Source organism: Candoia aspera, chromosome 4 (assembly GCF_035149785.1).
Source record: "Candoia aspera isolate rCanAsp1 chromosome 4, rCanAsp1.hap2, whole genome shotgun sequence".
Classification (NCBI taxonomy): Eukaryota; Metazoa; Chordata; class Lepidosauria; order Squamata; family Boidae; genus Candoia; species Candoia aspera.
The window spans coordinates 6,607,092-6,634,755 of record NC_086156.1 but is presented as its reverse complement, the minus strand read 5'-3'; the positions used below and the strand labels follow the sequence as shown (position 1 = coordinate 6,634,755).

The window sequence follows — 27,664 nt, the reverse complement described above, 5'->3', positions numbered from 1 at the left end:
AAGTACCTACCACACCAGCTCTCAGCCGCTTAAATTCTGGAACTATTCAGTGCTATGCAAGTCCCTCACCCATACAGGAATGGGTGTACTGGTCTAAAATGCCACTGTTTTCAGGTATATAAGGACTCCCATAAGTCCTGAGATGTGCCTTGCAAAGCGATTTGCAGTCAGGTTTATGTGGAAGATTCTACAAGGGAACAAGAGCCTAAGAGCTCAAGATTGCACTGACCCTTCTAAACCACTGTGATTTTTTTTAACATAATTTTTGTCCCTTTGGTTGGGAGAAAGAAAAGAAGAGAGAAGTGGTACAGGAAGTTGATTACCTCCTCTGTAATACTTGAAAAGACTAAAGAAATGTGTCAGGCCCACTCGGTAGGGCAGACCAGGAAATCAATTCCACAGGGAGGCTAAAACTACTTTTATTGAGACTGGCTATAATAACAGAATCTTGCAAGTCTGCTTGTGCTATACCTCCTCATCTGCCTGAGCTGCTTCCAAATGTTATCTTCTTGTTCTCGGCTTAAAAAAAGTGTTTAAGCCCCTTTTGCTTAGGTAATAGTTCCTGCATATTTCCATCAAGGTCATCTTCCTTACTCTCTACAAAAGGACTGCCACAATACAAAAGCTGCCATCTCTGATAGCATGTTGTTGTGCTGGAGCACAACTCACTGTAAGCAAAAGAGCCTACAGGTAGTCCTCACTTAACTACCATAATTGAGGCCAGAATTTCGGTTGCTAAGTGAAGTGGTCATTAAGCGAATCCAACCCGATTCTACAACCTTTTTTGCGGTGGTCATTAAGCAAATCACAGGCGTCAAGCAATCCATGTGGTCGTTAAGCGAATCATGTGGTTCTCCATTGATTTTGCTTGGCAGAAGCCGGCCGGGAAGGTTGAAAATGGTGATCACTTGACCACGTGACGCTGCGACGGTCATAAATGCGAGCCTGTCGTCAAGCACCCAAATTGTGATCGTGTGACCGCAGGGACGCTGCAACGATCATAAGTGTGAGGTCTGGTTGTAAGTCATTTTTTTAAACACTGTCGTAAGTCTGAACCATCACTAAACAAATGGTTGTTAAGTGAGGACTACCTGTACTGATAGAGATTGATGACGGGCCATTCATGTTGTGGAAAGTGAGCAACCCATGTGTTCAGGACAGAGGAAGGTTTCAGTTGGGAACTACTTAGTGCCCTCTAGAGGCTTTGAGGTATTAACTCCCAGAGTTCTCAGCCAGGGTGTCCGTGCTGTCCAGAACGTTTGGACGTCATTGTCCCAACCCACCCTGAAGGCACAACTAGAGGCAGGTTGTCCGGTGGCAGAGTTCCCAGTCCGCCCTTGTAGTTCTTTCTCGATGGTATGAATGATTGAGGCCTGGGCCTGTTTCCTCCGCATCTCCTGCTGCTCAGCTTTCAGTTTCAGCAGGCGCATGTGACGCTTTCCTGCCTGTTGTGTTGTTTGTCCTGTCGCTTTTTGAAAATACGTGAAAGCCAGCCTTCCTCAGCCCAGAGTCCTCCAGATGTGTCCAACTGCGATTCCTATCATAGTGTGCCAGTATGGCTGGGCTGGGGGCGTTGTGGTTGTACATACCTTTAAAGGGGTTCTAGGTAGGGAAAGCCGTGTTAATAATTGGGATTATGGCTTCTTTCCTACTCGTAGTTAAGATGATAAATCTTAAATTAGATGGTGGGTTTCTTCCTTCAGGCTGTTGGATTCTATAAGCTAAATTTCCAAGTGGTAAGTATCTTCTTGTTGCTAGGCAACAGCAGCATCTGATTCTGAGAAGCCACCCGTTGAATAGATGGGTACCACCTGGTGCCTGCTAAGGGATCCATCATCTCCCAATCTACATAACCAGGCCAATGAAGGAAACGGGCGTTCGTTCTTAGAAAGAGTCTTCTGACTTACTCGGCTGCCTGTTTCCAGAAGATTGCATGAGTATCATGGCTTGCAAGCTGCATGGGAGTGATGGTTCCTTGCTTAATATCTCCTGGAGAAGCAAAAGAGAAGATTCTAGTGCTCACTGCACAGGCCCAGCTGTCTGCTTTAGGGCAGGGTCACTTATCCAGGTGCCTTCCGGATTGTTGGACTAACTCCGAGAATGACTCGCCATCATCTGACACATCAGGAAAGAGGTTGGGGATGGCACAGAACCTCCCAGTTTCAGTGGAGGACCAAAGTCCTCTTTTATCTACAGGTAGTCCTCACTTAACAACCATTTGTTTAGTGACGGTTCAGACTTATGGCGGTGCTGAAAAAAACAACTTATGATGGTCCTACACTTCAGACTGTTGCAGCATCCCTGCGGTCACGTGATCATGAGTTGGGTGTTGGGCAGCCAGTTTGCATTTATAACTGTTGCAGCATCACATGGTCATTAAGTGAATCATGCAGTTCCCCACTGATTTTGCTTGTTGGAAGCCGGCTGGGAGGGTCGCAAATGGCAATCACATGACCCCGGGATGCTGTAACTGTCACACTTGCTGATTGCCAAGCGCCTGAATTTTGACCATGTGACTGTAGAGATGCTGCAGTGGTCATAAGTGCAACGAACAATCACAAGTCACTCTTTTCAGTGCCATTGTAACTTCGAATGGTTGCTAAATGAATGGTCATAAGTTGAGGACTACCTGTATGGCTTTGCCTGGACTTTAGTTCTCCCAAATATTGCTGACTTGGAGGGCTTTTGCTGAAGCATAGAGTTCTTGAATTGCTATATTTTACCCCCCCCACCCCCCCTTTGTTTTGGCTCCTGTTTCTTGGCCAGATGCTGCCTTCTGAGGCACGGGGACTACCTAGAGCTCTCCTGGAAATTCCAGATAAATGCGATTCCTAATGAACTGATCTTCCTGCTAATCTCTGTCTGATTGAGATGAGCTGCTCCAGGCACAACTTTTACATTCTGCATCACAACTTCCCACTTCTTTTCCCAGACTGCCATGCGTTGATCTTGTAGAAAAGAAGAAAGATGTGTCGGGGGACCAAACCATAAAGGGTGGCTTTCAGTTGTGGCTACCTTGTGCCTTGTTTGTTTAGTTTGTTTAGTCTCCTGAGCATGGTGGTTTCAGAGGTTGTTTTCCGGTGGCTTTTGTGACACCCTTCTGCAAATATTGGCAAGCCTCTGTCACTGTGTACAAGTAGAATTGAAACTTGTTTTCTCCAAGGAATTAACTTGGCTGTGTGGTTGAGTTATTTATTGACACTGATGTGGAACTTAATGGCTTTTTAAACCCAATTTGTGCACCGCTGAAATTTCCCCCGAAAAGGAAGTTCTGATTAAATTTATTGGTGGATGACACTCAAACTCTCAGCACGGGTTTTGACTGCATTGGGAGTGCCTGCACCAAACGAAAGCAAAGGCATGTGTGTGTGTGTATGTGTGTAAAAAAAGGCAAAATGGGGACCTTGACTGCATGATCGGAATCACCATTTTGACATTTTTGATCCTCTCCTACGGACACCCTTAGTTTTGAAACTTCAAGCAGGCCATCTGCAATTGGTCCTGCTATGGATGTCAGCCTTGCAAGGTAGTCCAGACAAGAAGCACACCCAGAAGTACCAGCTCTAACTTTATTGTAAGGTTACAATAACAGAATCTTGCAAGTCTGAAAGTATATCTCATCCCCCTCGCCTTTACAGTCCAAGAAACTAGGGAGGGTTCCTTCGGAGACGTTTGCCATGCCCCATTCCTTCTGCAGGCTCAGCTGCCTCTTATCTGACTATTGCCTAGTCTGCGGCTCTTCCTCCTGTCACCCAGGGTCATTCCCACGTACCATTACAACGCCTCTATTAAATTAGGATAATGTAAAGCATTTTTTCCAACCTGGTGCCCTCCAGATGCGTGGAGCTTCAATTCCCACATTCCTAATAGCATTTAAAGGCCACCCCAATCTGGCTGACTCTGGGTGTTGTCCATGAACAAACCAATACTGATTATTTCACAATTAAAAACAATCAAAAGGCAGACAATCAATAACACCGTTCTAGTAATAATAACAAAACAAAAGTGGAAAATCTCCTATAATCACTATGGAGTCCAAAGACCTGTTGAAACAAGATCATTTAAGGGCGTGCCTGAATGCGTTTTCCAGGAGAGTTATTCTGTAATGTAGGAACTTCCACTAAGAAGACCTTTCTTCTGGTCCACATTCCCTTGACTTCCATGGGGAGGGAATTCAGAGCAGACCTTCTTCTGATATAGTCTTGGTCAAGTGGCACCCCTGAAGGGCAGGCTTTCTACTGCAATTTTCCCCCCCTTTTCTAAGGGTTTGGATTTATACCTCATTTCAATACTATACCGATTAGGACAGCTTTTGCTAACTCGAATATGCTGGACCTCTATCACCCCTGGATTCTCTGCCAGCTGGACAAGTTGGCACAAGTTGGCACAAGTTGGCACAAGTTGGCTGAGAATTCTGAGCTGTTGAAATGGCCTGTGAAAGCGCCTGGTTAGTGAAGGGTGCCTTGGCATTTGCCAGGCCTTCACTGACGTCTGATTTACAAGGGATGTTGGAGATCATTGTATTTTCTGGAATTTTGCTGACTTGACAGCTTTCCTTTCGATTCTTTTTTGTGTAACGGAAGCCCCTAGTGAGGCAGAAAAGAAAAAAAAAACAGTAGGGTAAAATTAATCATAGTTCCACAATTCTACTCACTGCCCTTGATGAATGTTTGTGTCACATCTGAAAGGATTCATGCATGGAGTTCTAGCCTTTATCTTCAACTGGTGGTGGTGGTGGTGGTGAGGATTGTACATCGGTGCCAGTGGAATTTCAGTACAAATTTATTGAATGTTAGCAGACACAGCTAGTGCAGTTTCCTGAAAGATCCAAGCTGCCCCCTCCTCAGCTACAGGCTGGAGGATGAAGTTGGAATTGCCACTTTGTGTTGGGCAACAGAGATGCTAAAGGGCATCCCACTACCCAAACAGTCCTTTGTTGTAAATGGTGGGTGTGATGAAGCTATAAATGCTTAACTTCACTGCTTCACAGGGGAAACGATGGGCCAAGCCAGAATTCTGCCTTTGGTTTTATACAGAACAAGGACGAAGTCCTCTCATCAAACTGCCTGACCTGCCAATATCCATGTTCAACCCTGTAAGCCAGTTAATGGATGTGTCAGCTTTTGGTGCTTTCAGTACCATTGATAATGAGTTTTAGCATTTAGAAGTGGTAGCCCTTTATAATCTTCTATAATACAGATTGGATCATGTTGTACCCCCATTAATTTCATTTCTTCTTTGTTTGTAGTGCCAACCACAAAAATCCTGGCTACAGGCGGGGCATCCCATAATAAGGCAATCTTACAAGTAAGTGTGGCTTTTTCCATTTGAGCTCAGCATCAAACATGCCATTTTAGCGAGGGTGTGAGCTCTCAGTTCAGGAATCAAGACCTTGAGCAGGCATGATGCTAAGGAGGAATTAGCCAGCAATGAAATTTAGGTAGGAGATGTACCTGTATAGGTGAGCAGGGCAGGGTAAGTCTTGAATGTCCTTCCACACAAATGGTAAGAATCCTGATTGCTGCTGAACCATTCTGGAGCAAGCCCCAAGCTGGTCTAGGAACTGCAATAAAAGCTTTCAGGCAAAATACAGTAGATCTTGTTTAAACAACGGTATGAGTACATGTTATGTGCAAATGTTAGAGACTAGGTGGTTGTGCAGCCATTTGATCTCCGAAACGTATTTTGGAGCCACGGGAGTGCAAATATAATACGTTATTTGCAACACCTCAGAGTTCCTTCACTTTTTCTCAAGACTGGTGTTTTTCAACTGTGGGAACTTTAAGATGAGTGGACTTCAACTCCCAGAATTCCTCAGCCAGCCAGGACTGTATGTCTGCTGCACATAGACCTGGCACTGTTTTTACAACTTGAAAGTGGATAGTTAAAAAGGGACCCTTCCTTAACGTTCTCTCAGCCACTGTTTCCTGTTCTCAGTGCTGATGGAATCCAGCTCCGCCCCATTGGTAGAGATGCCTTTTGGCTTCAACTCATTAGCTGACACATCCCTGGACTGTGATGTGACACCAAGAAGAAGAGGTCATGTCAATCCGCAGCGGAAAACCACAGAAGTTCACATCTCTGGGTTTCCAGACAAGGCAAATCAAAAGCTGATGCCTTTCAAAGTCAACAGCTGGGAACAGTCAATAAGCCACAATGTTATTGGTACCTATTGCTATTGTCTGGGTGTCACTGCAGTTCTGCATTACAGTTATACCCTGTTGCAACTTTCTAAGGTTGCATTAGCCTCTTTGTACCCATGTTAACAAAAAATAGCTGCTGTGTTTGCAGGATTATAAATAAATAAAGGTCCTCTTGTATGCATGTTCTGTCTGCAGTTGGCATAGCTAATAGAGCATGCAGAAATGTTCTTTTGGGGATGTGGTTTCTGAGATTTCTGAGAAGTGCATTTTTAGGGTTGACAGGCAGAGCTTCTTAGTAGGAACTCAGGAGGCCACACTGAGGCCAAGCTGCCTCTCAGCAACCAGATTAACTCTGCTTAATTAGCAGATGCCAAGCTCCAGGAATTGCTCAAATACTTTTTTTTTAACGTATTTAAAAATCCTTGCATTTTTTCCAATGCATATTTTAAGTGAGACTGAGACAACCATATCCAGTCCTACAGCCTCCTCCTTTTTTGCTGGCTGTGTTTAGGCAAGTATCTAGTTACTCTTAAGTTTCTCTTTGGCTGGGCTGCTGTGGAACTAAGAAATCTGAAGTCCAGTACTTCTTGGGGACACAGGTAGGTTTTTTTTCAAGAATTTGTAAAGGTGAGTAAGATTTTTGTAAGTGAAGTGTTGAGGAAAGCACTGTGTAAATTCATCCGTGGTCTAGTATCTTTTTGATCCTTCCTTCTTGGCCCTGTGTCCTGGTAATATCTCTCAAAACTAAACTCCCAGGTTTAATTAAATACTTTGTCCAGATATTATTTGCATATTCCAGAATTGGAAGGGAAATGTTCTTTTATGCAAAGGCTTAATGTGAAAAGTAGCACAGATCTTGGCCATTGGGGTTCTTCCCAAAATATGAGACATCTTTGACAAGATTAGTATGATCTCCAGCAGCTGCTCAGCTTAATAAGTGCAAATTTTCCTTAGATCTGGCTTTTAATTAACAACTCAGTTGCCAATTAATTTGCAAGCAGCAAAATAGAATACAGACAGGACTGGGTGGCTCAAAGATTCCATTTCAGGAGCTCTTGTTTTAAGCTGTTTTTTGGCTCATGTTGGATTGTGCATTGTGCATCCTTGTGCACTTTTCCATAAAATTGGATTTATGTAATCAGAACTTACAAAACCTCAGGACAATCTGTAATCTATGTAGGCATTAGATTTATATCCCACTTTTTCTCCAGGAACTCGGGGAGGCTTAAATGAAGGTCTCCCTTCATTTTATCCCTACCACAATGACCGTTGAGGTAGGCTGAGAGAGAGCAACTGGCCCAAAGTCCCCTGGTGTTGGCCTTTTGAGGTAGGCCAAGTCAGGAAATAGAGACTGCAAGATTAGAGGAATGCTACTTTATTGTTGTAGGGTATAGTAACAGAATCTTGAAAGCCTGCCAGAGTTTTTCTCTACTTCGTCTTATACCAGACAGAAACAAGAAAGGGTCATTTTGAGTTTCTGTCTCATGCTTTTCACCTTCCCATGACTGAGTTGTCATATTTTCTCCCAAAATGATTCATCCATTCTTTCATCAAGATTATCTCTACGTTCTTTTATGCCTATAAGTTTCCATGGCTAAGGATGGATTTCAACCTAGGCCTCCAGTGTCCTTGTCCAATAGCTTAACTATTACACCCCATGATACCTGTTACTTTTTGCTGTTGGGCCGTATCTCCTTCAAAAAGGTGCCTTAAACTACTTTTTAACTAGTTTCCCAGTTGTGATTCCTAGCATCAGGTCTCCTCTGGCTGCAAATCTTGCCTGTCTGTCTTGGCAATGGAAGCAAATGGCTGAGTGACTTTGTTTCCCAGTCCAATTGTCATAGATCTTCTTTTTCTTTTCAGGTCCTGTCTGATGTGTTCAGTGTTCCAGTGTACACTATTGACACTGCTAATTCAGCCTGTTTAGGTTCCGCTTACCGGGCAATCCATGGTAAGTCAACCAGAAGGCCCCTGAAGTGTTGGGTACCCAGCCAGTAGAATACACTAATGGTAGCTGCCCCTTAGATGGGTCTCGAGCATACATTTGCCCTCTTGCTGCTTCCCGTGATGCTCTCTTGGACTAGGATGCCTAACCTTGATCAAATTTGATCCTTGAGGAGTCTTCAGGCCCAACCATCTTTCATCTTCTTCTCCAGTGGTTGATCTTCACCGGATTTATTTACTTATTTGTCGGTTTGCTTGCTTGCTTGCTTATTTATTTATTTATGTTTCTAAGTTAGTCCCCTCCCATCTCATTCAAATAGTGACTGCTATTTATTTCATTGATCCATCAGCCCAACTTACAAAAGCAACTCTGGGTGGCTTACCATTAGTCAGAAGCATAAAAACAAAAGAACTAGAGCCATAATCAGCACCCCCAAATAAAATAACAGAATAATCGAGGCCAACTATCACATATTCCATTCAAGAGCTTTCATTTCTGGGTTGGGATCTTCTCATGATCTTTCATGGCTAGCAGTGATTCCTGGGTCTCTCCTCCCTTAATGTGTGACATTATATGGCTGTTCTTTCTTCTTTTCCCCTTCTTCTCAAGGCAAGGTGATTTAAAAATCACTCAGTAAAACAGCAAGAGAGGTTTGGGAGGAGGGGAGCAGTTCAGTGGACTGTTTCGTTTTTTCTTTCATTGGGCCATCCTGTCCCCACTAGCCCCAAACCTTGGTCTATAGCCACCCCAGGCCTACATTCCAGCTTTTTGCAAATCTCAGTCCTAGAGGTATGGTTCATATTGCAAGATAAGAGGAGATAAACAGAGAAAGAAACTCAGAAACGAACCTCCCTAACTTACCAGGCTGTGAAAGAGACGACAGGAGAGTTGTACTTTCAAACTTCTAAGATTGATATCAGCCTTTCCAGGTGGACCAGACAGGAAACACGACCAGATGAGCTAATTCTACTTCATTGTAAGGCTTGTTGTTGTTTATTCGTTTAGTCGCTTCCGACTCTTCGTGACTTCATGGATCAGCCCACGCCAGAGCTTCCTGTCGGTCGTCAACACCCCCAGCTCCCCCAGGGACGAGTCCGTCACCTCTAGAATAACATCCATCCACCTTGCCCTTGGTCGGCCCCTCTTCCTTTTGCCCTCCACTCTCCCTAGCATCAGCACCTTCTCCAGGGTGTCCTGTCTTCTCATTATGTGGCCAAAATATTTCAGTTTTGCCTTTAATACCGTTCCCTCAAGTGAGCAGTCCGGCTTTATTTCCTGGAGGATGGACTGGTTTGATATTCCTGCAGTCCAAGGCACTCTCAGAATTTTCCTCCAACACCACAGTTCAAAAGCATCGATCTTCCTTCTCTCAGCCTTCCTTATGGTCCAGCTCTCACAGCCATATGTTACTACGGGGACCACCATTGCTTTAACTATGCGGGCCTTTGTTGTCAGTGTGATGTCTCTGCTCTTAACTATTTTATTGAGATTTGTCATTGCTCTTCTCCCAAGGATTACGCGTCTTCTGATTTCCTGACTGCAGTCAGCATCTGCAGTAATCTTTGCACCTAGGAATACAAAGTCTTTCACTGCTTCTACATTTTCTCCCTCTATTTGCCAGTTATCAATCAAGCTGGTTGCCATCATCTCGGTTTTTTTGAGGTTTAGCTGCAAGCCAGCTTTTGCACTTTCTTCTTTCACCTTCATCATAAGGCTCCTCAGTTCCTCTTTGCTTTCAGCCATCAAAGTGGTATCATCTGCATATCTGAGATTGTTAATGTTTCCTTCAGCGATTTTCACTCCAGCCTTGGCTTCCTCAAGCCCAGCATGTTGCATGATGTGTTCTGCGTACAAGTTGAATAGGTAGGGTGAGAGTATACAGCCCTGCCGTACTCCTTTCCCAATCTTAAACCAGTCCGTTGTTCCGTGGTCTGTTCTTACTGTTGCTACTTGATCGTTATACAGCTTCTTCAGGAGGCATACAAGATGACTTGGTATCCCCATACCACTAAGAACTTGCCACAATTTGTTCTGGTCCACACAGTCAAAGGCTTTAGAATAGTCAATAAAACAGAAATAGATGTTTTTCTGAAACTCCCTGGCTTTTTCCATTATCCAGCGGATATTGGCCATTTGGTCCCTAGTTCCTCTGCCTTTTCTAAACCCAGCTTGTACATCTGGCAATTCTCGCTCCATGAATTGCTGAAGCCTACCTTGCAGGATCTTGAGCATTGCCTTACTGGCATGTGAAATGAGTGCCACTGTTCGATAGTTTGAACATTCTTTCGTGTTTCCCTTTTTTGGTATGGGGATATAAGCTGATTTTTTCCAGTCTGATGGCCATTCTTGTGTTTTCCAAATTTGCTGGCATATAGCATGCATTACCTTGACAGCATCATCTTGCAAGATTTTGAACAGTTCAGCTGGGATGCCGTCGTCTCCTGCTGCCTTGTTATTAGCAATGCTTCTTAAGGCCCATTCAACCTCACTCTTCAGGATGTCTGACTCTAGCTCCCTGACCACACCGTCAAAGCTATCCCCGATATTGTTATCCTTCCTATATAGGTCTTCTGTATATTCTTGCCACCTTTTCTTGATCTCTTCTTCTTCTGTTAGGTCCTTGCCATCTTTGTTTTTGATCATACCCATTTTTGCCTGGAATTTACCTCCGATGTTTCTAATTTTCTGGAAGAGGTCTCTTGTCCTTCCTATTCTATTGTCTTCTTCCACTTCCATGCATTGCTTGTTTAAAAATAATTCCTTATCTCTTCTGGCTAACCTCTGAAATTTTGCATTTAATTGGGCATATCTCCCCCTATCACTGTTGCCTTTTGCTTTCCTTCTTTCTTGGGCTACTTCTAGTGTCTCAGCAGACAGCCATTTTGCCTTCTTGGTTTTCTCTTTCTTTGGGATGTATTTTGTTGCTGCCTCCTGAACAATGTTGCGGACTTCTGTCCATAGTTCTTCCGGGACCCTATCTACTAAGTCCAGTCCCTTAAATCTATTCTTCACCTCCACTGCATATTCCTTAGGAATATTAGTGAGCTCATATCTAGCTGATCTGTGGGTCTTCCCTAATCTTTTGAGTCTGATCCTAAATTGTGCAAGAAGAAGTTTGTGATCTGAACTACAGTCAGCTCCAGGTCTTGTTTTTACCGACTGTATAGATGTCCGCCACCTTTGGCGGCAAAGGATGTAGTCAATCTGATTTCGGTGTTGTCCATCTGGTGAAGTCCATGTATAAAGCCGTCTCTTAGGTTGTTGGAAGAGAGTGTTTGTTATGCAGAGTGAGTTGTCTTGGCAAAATTCTATCAGCCTATGTCCTGCTTCATTTTGTTCTCCCAGGCCATGCTTACCTGTAATTCCAGGTGTCATTTGACTGCCCACCTTAGCATTCCAGTCTCCTGTGATGAAAATAACATCTCTTTTAGGCGTGTTGTCCAGTAGGTGCTGCAGGTCCTCATAGAACTGCTCTACTTCGGCTTCTTCAGCATCTGTGGTTGGGACGTATATTTGGATCACTGTGATGTTAGATGGCTTGCCCTGAATTTGAATTGAGATCATTCTATCGTTATTTGGATTGTATCCAAGCACTGCTTTAGCCACTTTACTATTAATTATGAAGGCTACTCCATTTCTTCTGTGGTCCTCTTGTCCACAGTAGTAGATCTGGTGGTCATTTGATGTGAAGTGGCCCATTCCAGTCCATTTCAGTTCACTGACGCCCAAAATGTCTATCTTTAATCACCAATAACCACATCCAATTTGCTCTGGCTCATAGATCTTACATTGCAGGTTCCAATGGTGTGTTGATCCTTAGAACATCGGATTCGCCATTCACCACCAGCACCGTCGGCCGCTAGCCGTCCTTTCGGCTTTGAGCTAGCTGCGTCATGACGTCTGGGGCTAGTTGAACTCATCCTCTGTTCCTCCCCAGTAGCATTTTGACCATCTTCCGACCTGGGGGTCTCATCTTCCGATGGTATACCGACATATCTCTGGTTGTACTGATCCATTTAGTTTTCACGGCAAGAATACTGGGGTGGGTTGCCATTACCTTCCCCAGGGATCGCATTTAGTCTGACCTCTCTGTCGTGACCTTCCCGTCTTGGGTGGCCCTTCACGGTTTAGCTCATGGCATCACTGAGGTGCTCAAGCTCCAGCACCACGACAAGGTAACGATCCTTTGCTGAAGATTGTAAGGCTGCATTAACAGAATGTTGCAAGTATGAGAGTCGAAATCTCCCACCGTCTCTTTTACAGCCTGATAAGTTAGAGAGATTTCTTTCTGAGTTTCTTTCTCTGTCCCTTAAGCAGCTGCGGGCTCTGCCCTCTCTTATCTTATCGTTCCCTAGGCAGCATCTCTTACCCCATCTCCCAAGGTCATTCCCGCATACCATTACAGTGGCTTACTAACCGTGTAATCTATGAAATGCCAGGGAGGAAGCCCCCTTACTGGGGAAAAATACCATTCTTCCCCCCAAATGGCATCCTCTGCTTGTGTTGGTCTTGTAACTCCAAGAATCAATCATTTCTAGTCTTCACCCACCTGAAGGGCAGCATATTGAAGAAGGATGAGGCGACCACGTTGGGAAAGGCTGAGATAACAATAGCTATGTGGTGATGGGGAAGAAGGCAGTGCTTTTTTAAAAAAAAGATTATAGGGCCTTCTCTGTCTACTTTTTATTGGAGAATGCTTCCTGCATAAATATTGTTCTGGTCATTTGCTTATAAAAAGAGACTGTTGTAGCTGCTAATAGTAAGTCACCTTTCAGAGGAGATTCCTGCTTTTCCTTTACATCACATAAAACTAACGTATCTTTGCAAAAGTATGTGCCCAAGGACAGTTTTGTGGCATTCTAAAAGGCTCCTGAATTATTATCATGTAGACTTTGGTGGACAGAAGCCCACTATCCCAGCATGTTCCAGTTCACAAAAGCTTCTGCCCAGTAGTTCTGTTAGACTTGGAGGCACCACAGGACTCTCTCTTGTGTGAGTGTGTGTGTGTGTGGGTGCACTGACAGGGCTAATTTATTTATTTATTTATTTTCTATCCCGCCTTTATTATTTTTATAAATAACTCAAGGTGGCAAACATACCTAATACTCCTTCTCCTCCTATTTTCCCCACAACAACAACCCTGTGAGGTGAGTTCGGCTGAGAGAGAGGGACTGGCCCAAAGTCACCTACCAGCTTTCATGCCTAGGGCGGGGCTAGAACTCTCCTACCCCACCTGATTGGCTCTTGGGCTGAGAGAGAGGGACTGGCCCAAGGTCACCCAGCCAGCTTTCAGGCCCAGGGCGGGACTAGAACTCTCATACCACGCCTGATTGGCTCTTGGGCTGAGAGAGAGGGACTGGCCCCAGGTCACCCAGCCGGCTTTCATGCCTAAGGTGGGACTAGAACTCACAGACTCCAGGTTTCTAGCTTAGGACCTTAACCACTAGACCAAACTGGCTCTCTGGATCAGACCATGGAGCTATAACATTTGTGGCCTTACTTATAAGGCTGAGTTAACGTTTTCCCTTTTTAAAAAAAAAGAAAAGAAAATCTGGCTTGGACCTTGAATTTATTCCTTCTTCATCGTTTCTCATCTCTCTGCTGCCTTATCATCATTCTTCAGCGATCACTGATACTGTTGAACTTGCAACTGTGTGGCCAGCTTTGCCCTCCATGGGACAAATTGAATTATTGACCCAAATGTGATCTCTGGGACCCCGCATGCCTAGATCTGTGCATTGGAAAATAAAATCTTTACTCTTTATCCTTCACTTCTGAAGACTGACCCGCCTGAGGAAGATCAATGCAACATATTCATCTGCCAAGGAGTTCAGACACATCCCTCATCTTGTTTCTCCTCATTGATCTTCTTGGTAGGACTTATGGCAGAGACAAGCGTGCCCTTGACCGATGTTGTGAAATCAGCACCAGGGCCCCGATTAGCAGCTACTCCAGCACCAGGCGCAGCTCAGGTGAGGAGGTGGTCTTTCTTTTTCTCTTGGTCCTATTTGCTTTAAAGTTAGAACGGTAACACAAATGATTGTGATGGTTTTACTTTGGGAATTGAACTTAATCTGAAGGACATGCTGCTAATCTGTAATGAATGTGGAAGCTTTCGAGTCCTCTTTTGAGGAATGGTTGGGATGGGACATCAGGGTTGCGTGAGAAGAAGGAACTAGGGAGAAGGAAGAACAAATGCAAAGTTGGTGTGTACGTATGGTGTGTGCATGCGTGTGCGCACATACAATATATGCCTTTAGGGCTGGGGCAGACAACCTGGTCCCCTCCAGTTGTTTTGGGCTACGGGTCTCACAATCCCTTGCTGCTGGACAGGTTGAGTGAGGCCTATGTTCAAAACATCTGGAAGCCATCAGGCTGCCTACCTGTGTTTTAGAGCAGTCGTTGAGGAAGCCATATATCTAAGCAACTCTTTCCACAAGAATGTATCTCCTGATGAATCCCAGGATGGAGCCTCATTCTGTGATGTGTTCTGAATGCACTGACCCAAGCTTGTCACTTGTCTTGCGCACATGCTGTAGAACTCAAAGCCAGTACTGAACTCTGGCCGCTTAGTTGAAGGGGAGATTAATGCAGATGGGCATTTTTGTCTGTCAGTGTGCATCTGGATGAACGTCTGAGAGATGAACTTCTGATGACCTTCTGAGGGCTTCCAGAGCTCTTGAGGACATATCAAACTACCTTGGGCAACCCTTGTGGACCTATATGCCTGTCTTCCCATGCTGTGTCTTTACTTACCTTAATGGTGTGAGATTGAACTTGGTTTTACTGCATTAGTGGAGAAGACAACTTTTGATGTCCCCATACTGTGTCTCCCTAGCCTCTATAATTTGTCTGTGATAGGAATCTGTATGGTTTTGGCTGCTGACAGTATGGATTCCTTCATGAGCACCACAGTGACAAAAGCCAGGGACTTCGCCAATAATCCGGGGCGTTAATATGAAAACTGCCAGGGAAGTCTGTAAGCTGATGAGTCAGTCTGGTTCTGTTTTTAACAGGCTGCATCTCCTTGTCTATCTGATCTTGTTCTGTTGAGTTTAGCAGCTTTCATTTAAGTGATGGTTCTTTTTATAAACCTCAAAGTCGACCAGAGGTTAAGTGCTGTCTTCTCTGTAAAATAACTGTGTGAAGTGTTGTCTTTGCTTTGAGGGTATGCAAAATATGTGTTTTCACTGGGAAAAGAAATGCAAACAGACACTTTCATATAAATGACCTTCATAAGGCAGAATATACTTGGTTGTGTTTATGTACACATATGCATATCTTGTTGTCTCCCCATAGTTGATTCCCCAGCATCTGGCGATTGCCTTTTGAAAAGGTAGAATTAATTTATTGAAAAGTGTTATTTCTGGGTGCATTCAAGTTATGCAAACGTTATTTCGACAATGTGTGACCTTCACCAATGTCCATAGGAGGTGGAGGGGTCAAAATTGGTAAGACAGTTAATGGTGTGTCATGGTGTGAGTGTGCACACTCAAAAGGGGTGGGGGCTTGGGTGGTGATTTTGACACCCCTCACTCCCCGTGCAGATGCCACTGTTGATCTCTGTTAGGATTTCTGGTGTCCTTGCACTACCAAGACCACAGCACGGTATAAGGAACTATGGAGTTTTCAAGTCAAACCATGATGACCATTGATCCTGGAATGAAAGCTGGATCTTGGCACTTAGCCAGCCTCATCCCTAATGACCACTTGGAGTGTGGCAGGCAATGTAAGCAGTTTTAAACAGGCCCAGCATGAATATCTGGGATGTCATGGATACACCCACTTAAAACTGCTGCTAAGAACATTTACTTGTTTGACTTTTTACATAACTGATTACCAGAGTCTCATGGTGGTTTACTATAAAAATTTATAGTATGTTCTGGATTTCCCCCAAATGTTCCATCTCTGAAATAGAATACTTTGCACATACCTAAAAATTAGGTGTTCCCTAGGTATACCATGTACTGCAGAGTGAATGGCCTTGAAGGACAGAAGGAAGACCCCCTACCAAGGCAATGGTCAGATAAGAGGGGCTTGAGTCCGGGCCAAGAAAGTAACTTGAGAAGATGTTTCAGACGAGCCCCTCCCTAATTCCCATAATGATAAAGGGAGGGAGGGGGAAGCACATTCAGACTTGCAAGATTCTGTTACTACAGCTATTACAATAAAAGTAGTCCTGACCTACAGGGCATTGGTTTCTTAATCTGGTCTACCTTGTAGGGCTCACAAGAGTCTTGCAAGCCTGAATGAGCATGTTCTCTTAGACTTGTGAATTACTTGATCCCAACAAATCATTCCTGTAATACAATTTGTTAGATATATTCCATTCCTAGTATATCAAGTTTATCCCCAGCAGGCTTGATTGGAAATCATAAACAAGTGTTCATTGGTCCAGGAACTTCTGATAAGGGTCTTTATTGAAGAAAGAAAGAAAGAAAGAAAGAAAGAAAGAAAGAAAGAAAGAAAGAAAGAAAGAAAGAAAGAAAGAAAGAAAGAAAGAAAGAAAGAAAGAAAGAAAGAAAGAAAGAAAGAAAGAAAGAAAGAAAGAAAGAAAGAAAGAAAGAAAGAAAGAATCTATGATGAAAGTATTCCAGCAATTGCTGTATATCCAAATGAATCCTATACTGTATAAAAGTTAACTCTGTGTTCAGTTTTCACATCACTTTCTCCTGCTTTCATTCTGCAGTGACTAGACAGAACTTCCTAAGAGACAGGAGTTTCCCCTGTCACTTCTCTTGGTAATGGACAAGCCTGATAACAGGTTGCATTCCTCCAACAATTTGACAACAGAAACTACACACGGGCAACTCCTGATTGTGAGATTGCAGTGGGCAGCCTCCAGGATGCTTGCTGGCCTTGTTCCTTTCCTTCAAGTCTCTTTTGTGCTGTCTCCCTAGCATCTGGGAGGTGGATCTTACCAGCTTGCAACTCATTTGCATGTGCCCATCACCAGCTGATGTTGCAGACAGGCCTGTGTATGAGAGAGGGCTTTCAATCTTTGTCTTGTTAAGAAGATGAGTGGGAAATGGTGGCCTTTCCTCTGCTGGACTCAAGCCCCTCTTCGTCTCAGCCAGCACAGGTCACAAAAATAGGAGCAACATCTGGAAACGAAAGGGAAACATGGTTGAGGAGCCTTCTCCCATTACCAATATAAAATAAGGGAGCCATGGAGAATTTTACAAACTAAGCAGAAGGAGGTGCCTGTCTTTGTGGCTGGGATTCTTGGTGAAGGCCCTCATTTATCATGATGACGATGATGTAGATTTGGGAGAGCTGGCCAGGAGCAGCTGATCTTTCTTCCCATCAGCAGCAAATGAATAGGCTGTTAAAAAGGCCATCTAATGGTAATTAACTTTTGCTCATTATCCATCTAGGCTTGGTTTGAATGGCCAGCTGAGCCCATTGAGTTCTTTGCATTTTGTTCCAGTAAATCTGTTGAGGTTCTCCCTCCCTGTCTCCCCCGCTACCCCCATTGAAAGAAGGAAAGAAAGAAAGATTTGAAAACATTTCTTTTAGAAAAGGAAGATTAATCCAGAGCAGTAGGCATGACTGAAATAACTGGGGAGATTTTATAACACTAAGTATGTGCTAACAGACAGGAAGAGCCCATAATGGCAGCATTAAAATGCAGGAGTAGTTTAGCAATCTATTAAAACCGGAGATGCTTGGCTTGTTGGTTAATTAAGCCAAAAGGTGCACATACACACACATATACACGCACACAAGTCACATGCCCTACAAAATGGCCTAACAACTTTAACAAGCACAGTACTTGTGCTATTTGTTCCTGTGTGAGTGCCAACTTTGTTGACACAAAATGTGAGTAGGGCTAAAGCTTAATTTCCTGCCCTCCCTCTCTTCTCATTGTATAATATTCATATATATTCATTCTTCTTCCCCATCCTTGGCAATCAGAGGATTCAGCTAGTGAGTAGGTGCATCCATTATGCATGGAACTCTTTTCCGTATTTTCACAGTACCATACAGCTGGATGGGACGGGAGATCTTCTAGGCTAACTCCCTACCCAGGACAGGAGTCCTCATATCACTCAATACTTTTGCTTGGAAATCTTTAGTGATGGAGCATTCATAACTAAAAGAGGCAGGCTTTTCCACTGCTTAATAGCCCTCATGGTTGGGAAATTCCTCCTTATTTCAGGTTTCGATCTCCCTGTGTGAAGGTTCTAGTCCTGTCCTCAGGTGCTATGGACAATCACTTGACTCCCTCTTCCTTGGGAGAGCCCTTCAGGTATTGGAATGTTGAATTTTAAGCTACATAACGGCACGTATGGCATTAGGCCATAATGTGGTGGTTTGGACTTAGCATGTATGAACTCAACCACTGTAGTTTATGTTACAGCACAGTGTGGGAAATCTGTCATTGGCTGCTGTGAGTGCCGGCCCCAAATCCTTACATCAGTGTTTGTATTTGTAATGGTATGTGGGAATGACTTTGGGAGACAGGAGGAAGAGCCACAGACCAGACAACTGTCAGATAAGAGGCAGCTGAGTCTGCAGAAGGAATGGGGGTGTGGTAAATGTCTCAGAAGGGACCCTCCCTAGTTTCTTGAACTGTAAAGGCGAGGAGGGAGAGATGTGCTTTCAGACTGGTGAGATTCTGTTAATGTAACCTTACAATAAAGTTAGAGGAAGTACTTCTGACAGTGCTTTTTGTCTGGACTACCTCACAAGGCTGTCATCCATCTTGCAAGCCTGAAGTACCATTACAGTACTTCATCGACCACCTGAACATCTTGGTTAACTGCTGAATGAAATGTCATTCTGCAGAGCAAAGCAAATGCAAAACTATTTTTGCTTTTCTGCAATGATGTAAGGTGTGGCTCTGTGGTGGGCTGCATGTCTCCAAATACCAGTTGCGGGGTAATATTAATTAGAGAGGGCGTGTCGGCATCTCTCCATCTGGTTGGTCTTTGTGGTAAGCAAAATGTGGATTAAGGGCACCTCCTGTGGTTTCTCAAAAAGAATGGCCCATTGTTTGTCAAGGACAACTTCCTCAGCCTGTCTTGACCTGGGCTGTTGGGCTACCAGCCCCCTTCTAAAGGGACCAGTGAAAGTCTGGACTTTTTTTTTTCTCACAAGTTCATCATGCAGTGGTGAAGCGGTAGATCTTTTTCTTTTTCTAAACAGGTGATATTTGGAAGTGTCTTGCCAGGTCAGAGAATCACAATTATTTTATTTATTTATTTATCAAATTTGTCACCGCCCATCTCCTCCCACCAGGGGGACTCTGGGCGGTTTACAACAAAATAATCAATAAAACAGTAGATAAATAATACAATTGCAATATATAAAAATATACTATATAAAATACAATCCCAAATAACTAATAAATATAGATAAAAATAAAGTCCAGGTGGCTATGATCTAATTCAGTCTTTGCGTGGGACGAGCACTTTAGGGCACTAGCCATCCCCAGGCATGACTATTCTCCCCAGGCCGCAGAGCCAGGTCTTCAGATTCCTCCGGAAGGCCAGGAGCAAAGGGGCTAACCTCACCTCTGGGGGTAAGGTGTTCCAGAGGGCGGGAGCTATTGCAGAGAAGGCCCGGCTCCTGGACCCCCCCAGATGGAGTTCTCTTGCAGACGGGGTCTGTAGCATGCCCTCTCTGCATGATTGGGTGGGATGGGTGGATGTAATGGGGATGAGGTGGTCCCTCAGGTAGCCTGGCCCCATGCGAGGTAGGGCTTTAAAGGTAATAACCAACACCTTGAATTGGACCCGGAAGCAGACTGGCACCCAATGCAGCTTGCGTAGTAGAGGTGTTATGTGTGCCCTTCTAGGGGCACCAAAGATAGCCCATGTGGCTGCATTCTGGACCAGCTGTAGATTCCAGATAGTCTTCAAGGGTAGCCCCACGTAGAGCACATTGCAATAGTCAATACGGGAGATAACAAGGGCACGAGTGACCATTTGAAGGCTTCCCGATCCAGGAAAGGGCGTAACTGGTGCACAACATGAAGCTGCGCAAAGGCCTTCCTGGCCACGGCTGCCACCTGCACTTCGAGCAGGAGCTGTGAGTCCAGGAGGACCCCCAGATTATGCACCGGGTCTGTCTGGGGCAGTACAACCCCATCCAGAACCAAAGATGACAAAGTCCCAGACACAGAAGAGCCATTAACTCACAGCCACTCTGTCTTACCAGGGTTCAGCTGAAGCCTGTTGTTCCCCATCCAGGCCCCTACAGCCCCGAGGCACTGAGAAAGGGCAGTCACCACATCACTTACCTCACCCAGGATGGAGATGTACAATTGGGTATCATCAGCATACTGGTGATACCTCACCCCATGATGACGGATGATCTCACCCAGCGGTTTCATGTAGATGTTGAAATGGAGCAGAGAGAGCCCCGAGCCCTGCAGCACCCCACAAAGAAGGGGCTGAGGCTTGGATCTCTCGCCTCCTATCAACACTGATTGGGACCGGCCCTGGAGGAAGGAGGCGAACCAGCACAAGACTACTCCACCCACCCCCAACTCCCTGAGCCAACCCAAAAGGGTACCATGGTTGATGGTAAAGAAAGCCACTGAGAGGTCAAGAAGAGTGAGGATGGATGCACTACCTCCATCCCGCTCCTGCCAGAGATCATCCATAAGTGTGACCAAGGCTGTTTCCGTTCCATATCCGTCCCATATCCATCCCATATTATAGAATTCCACACCTCTGGAGAAGTGCACTTCTACTCTGGATCTTACTGGCTAAATAGATTATCACTATTAGGAAGAAAATGCAGGTAGTCCTTGTTTAGTGACCACAATTGGGACTGGCAATTTGGTCATTAAGTGAAGCAGTCGCTAAGTGAAACTGTGACTGTGCTTATGATCTGACTTCAGCTTTCCTTTGCTTTACAGACCTGTGAAGGTCATAAATGTGAGGATTGGTCCCAAAGTTTATTTATTTATTTATTATTCACATTCCTATCACCGCCCATCTCCCCCTAAAAGGGGGACTCTTTTCCTTTTTCATCACCATTGTAACTGCAAACAGTCACTAAATGAAGCAGGTGCTAAACAAGGACTACCTGTATACAAAAGGGAGATAAAGCATGAAATGATAGCTAAAGGATGACCCTGTGTCTGGATGCTCTGTGATAGAACCATAATGAATGGTTCTCATTGGAGATTAAGAGCTCCATCTGGACGCCTTGCTGGACTGAAGAAATTAGGTTCTGATCTGTTTTACTGGCCTTCAAGGCCCCATGCATTGTTTTGTGTGGTTGTTGTGTTGTGAGTCTGTTGCTATGAGGTGGCTGTAAGCATAGGCCCTGAGGTTCTGTAACAATTTACTTGAGGAATCTAATGGAGGAGGAATTATTGACAATGGAGCTATTACTTACCTCTAATGTAATTTGGACACAAGTAGCAAGTAAAACTACCTATGGATAGATTCCACAGATGTGTGTAAACTGTCTTTCCTAGTGACACGATGTATTTTGCTGCTTCAGAAACAAGACAATATTCCTATGGATCATTTTAATGCATCACTGAACGTTCTTTATATCCTTTGAACATCGATTACAAAAAATAAACTCATTTCACTATCTTAGCTTATATCCTCCTGAAATCCCTTTGAAAGATACTGGCTCAAGCAAAGTCTGTCATTCCTAGAAAAGTGAAAGAATCTGCTATTCTGTTGTGGGCAGGTGTTTGGATGACCAACTTTTGATTTCCAAAACATGGAAGGATCGTGGGGCATGTTCAACAGGAATGAATCTATGAGGGGGAGAAGTTTTTGTGGATCCCATTTTTGAAGAGAAATGGTTGCTTTTGTGGTGGTAAAGTAGCATGATTACCCTTCTGGACTTTGATTTCTAAAAATCCACTGGGGTGTGTGAGGATGGCAGTTGATGGGGGCTCTGCAGTCATGGGCAGGATGTGTGGGTAACTTGCAGTCTGGGTTGAAATAAGCTGTGGACGGAATAAGCCAGGGTAGAGTCAGATCGATAAGGGACAAAAAACAAAGGTTAATAACAATTTTTTTTAATTGACCTTGGTGGCTTTTCAGATAATCAGTTCTCTTAGTTGCAGGAAGGAGATTTGAGATGTTGGACCAGTAAAATCATTGATAGTTTTCAGCCCTGAAGAAGTAAAGAAGTGTTTTAATTTCTTTAAAAAAAATTAAAAATTAGCCCTTCTAGAGTCATGGTAGTAGTATTCAAGATGATAGTGGACTGTTTGAAACTGGGAAATTAAACTTCATTGTTTAATTCGTTGATTAGAATACTTAGTTTAAAAGTTGGGGCTTGATTGAAAAGTGAAAGATGAGTCAACTGATTTTTTTTTAAGTAAACATAATTACTTAATTTTAATTACTTTAAGTATATAAGCATAACAACTGCACATAGTTTCTCTGAAAGCAATTGGCATAATTTGCTAAACGACGGAAACTTTCATACCATCGCAGACAATTAATTCAGGGAATCGCATCAGTTTTGGTAAATTTCTCTGCTAAAAAGATATGAACAAAAATGTAATGTTGGGGTGAGCTGCGTGCCTAAAAATGCAAATTTGGAAAAATTGCTTGGGAAAAAAGACAAACTTGGAAGTGTTGCATGAAAAAAGGGTATATTGGGGAGGGTTCAAGCATGAGCGTATTTAGATTAAGGAACAGTGTGTACCAAACATATGTTAGAGAAAGTTACAGACAATAAGAATTGAAGGCTTTAGCTGGTTACTTTTAAAAGATTCTCTAAAAATTGGTTAGGGAAAAAAAAACCCTGGATGATAGAAATAGTCAGTAATTCCACACCTTCACAATCCAACTTTTCACACGCAGAACAGAATGCTCCTTCTCAGAAGATGCTTGGCGCAGAATAATGTTCTTATTCCACCCAGATACAGTTTTCCATAGATTTCACTGATAAGCAGTTAATTGAAAACATCCAAATTTCCACTCTGGCAGTCCGATCTTGTCTTGGTTTTCTGTACAGGAGCAACCTGATGATTTTAAAAAAAAATCAATCCAGCAAGCAGCTTGCCCTGTTTTAAGGGATCAAAGTTTTGGGGCTACAAAGTTTATTTTTTACATCATATTTACAGGAATAAAGAGAGTCAGGGGTTTCTCGGGCGAGGAGGTCAAAAACATCAAAATGGCGGTGGCAGCTGTGGGATCAAAGCCCTGCCCCTTTTTTATCTGTGTCAGTGCATGTTAAAAAAGGGGTGGGGATTTGATCATGTGGTTGCCGGTGCCATTGGGATTTTTTTGAACCCTGTCCTGGGACACTCTGGCACAGCAGAAGAGGTGACTGTTTAGCGAAGACGAACAGCCACAAAGAAAAGCTTTGGTTTTCTTTCCACGTTTGCATGGATTGGAAACAAAAGCCGAACATCAGTTATTCATGCTAATGGCTGGGAGATCCATTGCAACAGATGCTTGAATTTTGCAAATTAGCAAGTTAAGCAGTCAAGTCCAATAAAAGTCAAAAAGACCGTCGCCTTAAATGTAGCTGTTCGTTTCCTCTGACACTTTTAATTTAAACCTCAGTGGATCACGCTGCTGCCTCCAAGTAGGCCCATATATAAAGGTGTCATAATAGGGGTTCTTTTCTTTCCCTTTTTAGTTGTAGAAACAATAATGCTACTAATAAGATTTGCAGCGAGGAAGGAACACAGCTTGCAATTTTGGCAGCGTTTTTGCTTTCAGCTGTACAGGAGGCCATTCTATTAAATCTCAGCTGGAACAGAGCAAGCCCGCTTTATCAGGGCTGCAGATAATCAAAGTGAGAATTAGTGAGGCTTGACTGTAGATATTTCAGTAAATAAAAGAGCTATTTTTGCCTGACATATTGATGCTCCTAATGTAGCCATAAGTGCTTGTTCGGTAGTTTGCTTGTTGCAACCTATATATTCAAGGAAAATAAGATGTTCTGCTTGGCTGGGAGGAGGCGATGGTTTGTTAGGATGGGCGAGAGGTTAGAGCCTTGCCGCCCCCCCCCCCCCGTCTCATTTTTACGTGAGTCGGCTTCCCCCTTTCGTGCCTTTCTTTATTTTGGGGGTGGACAGTTTTGGTGATTGAGGGTCACAGCCACGTTGAGAAGCTGTGCAAGGAAAAGAGTGGGTAATGATGCAAAGTGGAGACAGTCATGTCTTGTGTGCAAAGGAGGCCAGGATTTCCTGGGGTGTCTTCTTTTCCTGGTTTCTGGGGAGACTGAGGTCTGTGTCCCCCCTTCCTCCTCCTTCCCATCCCCTATCCCCCTTCCCCTCCCCTTCTGCTCTCCCTCCCCTATCCCTTATCCTCCTTCCCCTTCCCCCATCCCCTATCCCCCTGCGTCTTCCCCTTCCCCTACACCATCTCTTATCTCCTACCCCCTTCTACTCCTTCCCCTTCCCCATCCCCTATCCCCCTTCCCCTCTCCCCATCCCTTATCCCCTATCCCCTATCCCTTATCCTCCTTCCCTTCCCTTCCCCTCCCCATCCCTTATCCCCCTTCCCCTTCCCACCCCTTTCCCCCTATCCCTTATCCCCTATCCTCCTTCTCCTTTTCCTCCTTCTCTGCCCCTACCCCTACTCCCTCTTATTCTCCCACCCCATCCCTTTCTGTATTTTTATTCCTTCCCTACCCCTGCCCCAACCCCTGTCCCTTTCCCTACCTCTTCCTGTAGAGGGAAGAAGGAATGGCCTTGAAGGACAGGAGGAAGAGCACTTTCAAGGCAGTGGTCAGATAAGAGAGGCTTGAGCCTGGGCCAAGAAAGCAACTTGAAAAAACACTTAAGACAAACCCCTCCCTAGTTTACACAAAGATAAAGGGAGGGAGGGGGAAGCACATTCAGACTTGCAAGATTCTGTTACTACAGCTGTTAATAGGAAAAGTAGTCCTGACCTATATGTGGCATTGGTTTCTTAGCCTGGTCTGTCTTCTTATTTATTTATTTGTCAAATTTATATAGCTGCCCATCTCACACATGTGACTGCTTTGTAGGGCTGATACTTCCCCTTCTCTTCTCTTCCCTTTTTTCTGGCCTTCTGCTACACTTCTGCTCAACATGGTAGGAAAATGTATTTTCCTCTATTTTCCAAAATTGAGCCTTTTGTTTAGTTAAATTAGAGGTTAGTAGGTCAGTCTATATGGCAATCTATGTACCTAAAGGTAAAGGTAAAGGTTCCTGTTTGGCCATGTCTGACACTAGGGGGCGGTGCTCATCTCCGTTTCATGGCCGAAGAGCTGTCCAAAGACACCTCTGCAGTCACGGAACGCTGTTGCCTTCCCGCCAAAGCGGAACCTATTTATCTACTCGCGTTTGCATGCTTTCGAATTGCTAGGCTGGCAAGAGCTGGGGCGAGGCGGGAGCTCACTCCGTCACACAGCGCTCGGGTCTTGAACCGCCGAACTTGCAACCTTCCAGTCGACAAGCCTGGCGTCTTAACCACTGAGCCACCACGCCCCCTCTTCTATGTACCTGGAAAGCCTTTTTTGCGTTATATTGATATGTTTACTAGCTCTTACGTTTGACAAGTGAAATGCTTTTTTTTTCCAGTAGTTTCATCTGTGAAATTTAGGAGAATTACTGCAGAGCAACCAAATAGCTCAGTCTTTGGGAGTAAGTGCTCAGCCATTGTGTCCTCTGTGGTTTCTCCTTCGGACTCTTCCCATTATCACATGAAAGGATGAGTTGTTAGGACAATCCCTGCTGTGTGGATACAGGACATTTCACAAGAACCATAGCCTCTCGTTGAAGGGGTCTTAATCTCAAAACTTTATAGAGTCTCAGTCTGGCTCGGTCCATCTAAATCTATGAAGTGTTAACATTTCACCTTACAAAGTCTTCCCCAACGTTGAATCCTCCATATCTGTTGGGTACCATTCCCAGATTCCTGGTTAGGTTGGGAAAAGCAAGTGTAGAGCTGTCTTTGTTTGCCTGATGACACCGATGAAATTCTCCAGATGTTCCAACTCAATAGTCTTCTATATCTTATTTGTAACTGGCCTATTTCAAGTGATCATCTCAAGACTTTTCTTCCCTTCCTTCTATAGGCAACTCTTCTTCAAATGAGGAATATTCCACAGTGATCATGCAATAATCTATAAGAGTGGCATTTGTGCCCTAATTCATGTTGCCTAGACTAGCTTTTCAACTGTTGCAGCTTCCAGATGTGAGGATTTCAAGTGCTAGAATTCTCAGCTGGCAGGATAATTCTGAGAGTTGAAATCACATATCTGGAAGTGTCCAAATTTGGAAAACACTGGCCTAGACTTCAGCTCTGTTGATAGTCCTTCCCAACCTAGTGACCTTCAGATGTTGCTGAATTACAGGTCCTGCTGTGTTCCAGCCAGCATGCAGACAGGAATTCTAGAGCAAGGGGTACATATCGTCCGTGAGTGTCATAGTTGCTGGGGTGGCACCCCAAAAAGTAGAGGATTGCTGAATCAGGACAAAAACTATATTTGATTGGATTCATGGTTATATTCAATTAAAATTAAATCAATTAATTCCACCAATCATGTCATTTGAATTTTCTTCCACATTAAAAATGATAATTTGGTGATAATCTTTGGGGGTCTCTGGGGACTGGATGCAGGCCTTGTCCTTAAGCTGCCTTGTTAATCAGAAGATCTGGAGGGCACCAGTTGGAAGAGTTTGCTGTCAAACATTTTGTGCTGACAATATTTGCCATTGCCCATATGATTAGTCGAAGGCTTAAAGAACACCTATTCATATAAGTAATATTAGGTTTTTGTATCTGAGCAATGTATTTGGTTATGAGGATAAAATCCTACACAATAGTAGTGGTCTTTGTTAACCCATAACATTCCTTTTCTGTTTTAGATCTACCAACCCTTGCTTAAAAGATACATGGAGCTTGAGCAGAAAGTGCTGAATAAGCCAAAATAGCATCTTCTAAGAGAATCTACCAATAATGATTTAAATGAAAAGCATACTGAAGAATGAAAGAAACTGGACCCACAACTGTGTGAAACATTCCTTAATTTGTAATTGAAATAGAAATTGTGGAATAAATGCGGTGCTTGTTCTGTTTATCACGAACTACCACGAATGGCCCTTCAACATCCATGCGTAGCTCTAGATGTACTTCCGGACAAAGATTTTAAACAGTTTCAAATTAGTTTTGGACTTAGCTGATCAGACGGTGGTTGCTGGTTTTGAGAGCTGAGTTGACTTCTTTCAAGTTCAGCGCTTGGTGATTTGAAACCAGAGCAAAGCTGTTCCTTACTTTTTCATTTTTTCAATTTGCAAGTTCTACAGGAGGATATTTTGCCTCTCTCTGTCGCCCAGGCTGAACTGAGTGGTTCCATTTCAAGGCAGTTGCTTGAAATAGTAAATCTGCAGGCCAAATCAATCCCTGCTGCCTTTTAAAGTGGGATTTCTGGAGCCTGTCTGCCCTGTTTTTCTATCTCCCACTCCAGGGACAGGCAACCATGGTTAGAAGTATAGGAAAAGTATCTACTGCAAACTTACTGTTCTATTGCTGTTATATTTTCCAATGCTTTAAATTCCTACTGAGTGATAGTGCCAACACAGCTTGTACAAATCACTGTAGCTCACATAACTTCCTACCATACCAACAGGCAGGAAAGGGAAAGCTTTAGCAATCTTTAA

General features: G+C 43.9%; 1 protein-coding gene across 7 annotated transcripts in view; it reads left to right on the top strand.

The window, feature by feature from the left end:
- Positions 1 to 27,084, top strand: part of XYLB (xylulokinase) — a 103,606-nt gene extending 76,522 nt beyond the window's left edge. For 5 of the 7 annotated variants that reach the window (XM_063303342.1, XM_063303341.1, XM_063303338.1 and 2 more), the window contains 4 exons: positions 5,249 to 5,307; positions 8,007 to 8,094; positions 13,966 to 14,060; positions 26,873 to 27,084. In XM_063303342.1, the coding sequence (XP_063159412.1) occupies positions 5,249 to 5,307; positions 8,007 to 8,094; positions 13,966 to 14,060; positions 26,873 to 26,938 (308 nt within the window). In that variant the 3' untranslated portion in view covers positions 26,939 to 27,084. Of the gene's footprint in view, positions 1 to 5,248; positions 5,308 to 8,006; positions 8,095 to 13,965; positions 14,061 to 16,043; positions 16,143 to 26,872 lie in introns of those variants that run through there. The other 2 variants (XM_063303339.1, XM_063303343.1) reach the window with 2 other exon arrangements.
- The last annotated feature ends 580 nt before the right edge of the window (positions 27,085 to 27,664 follow it).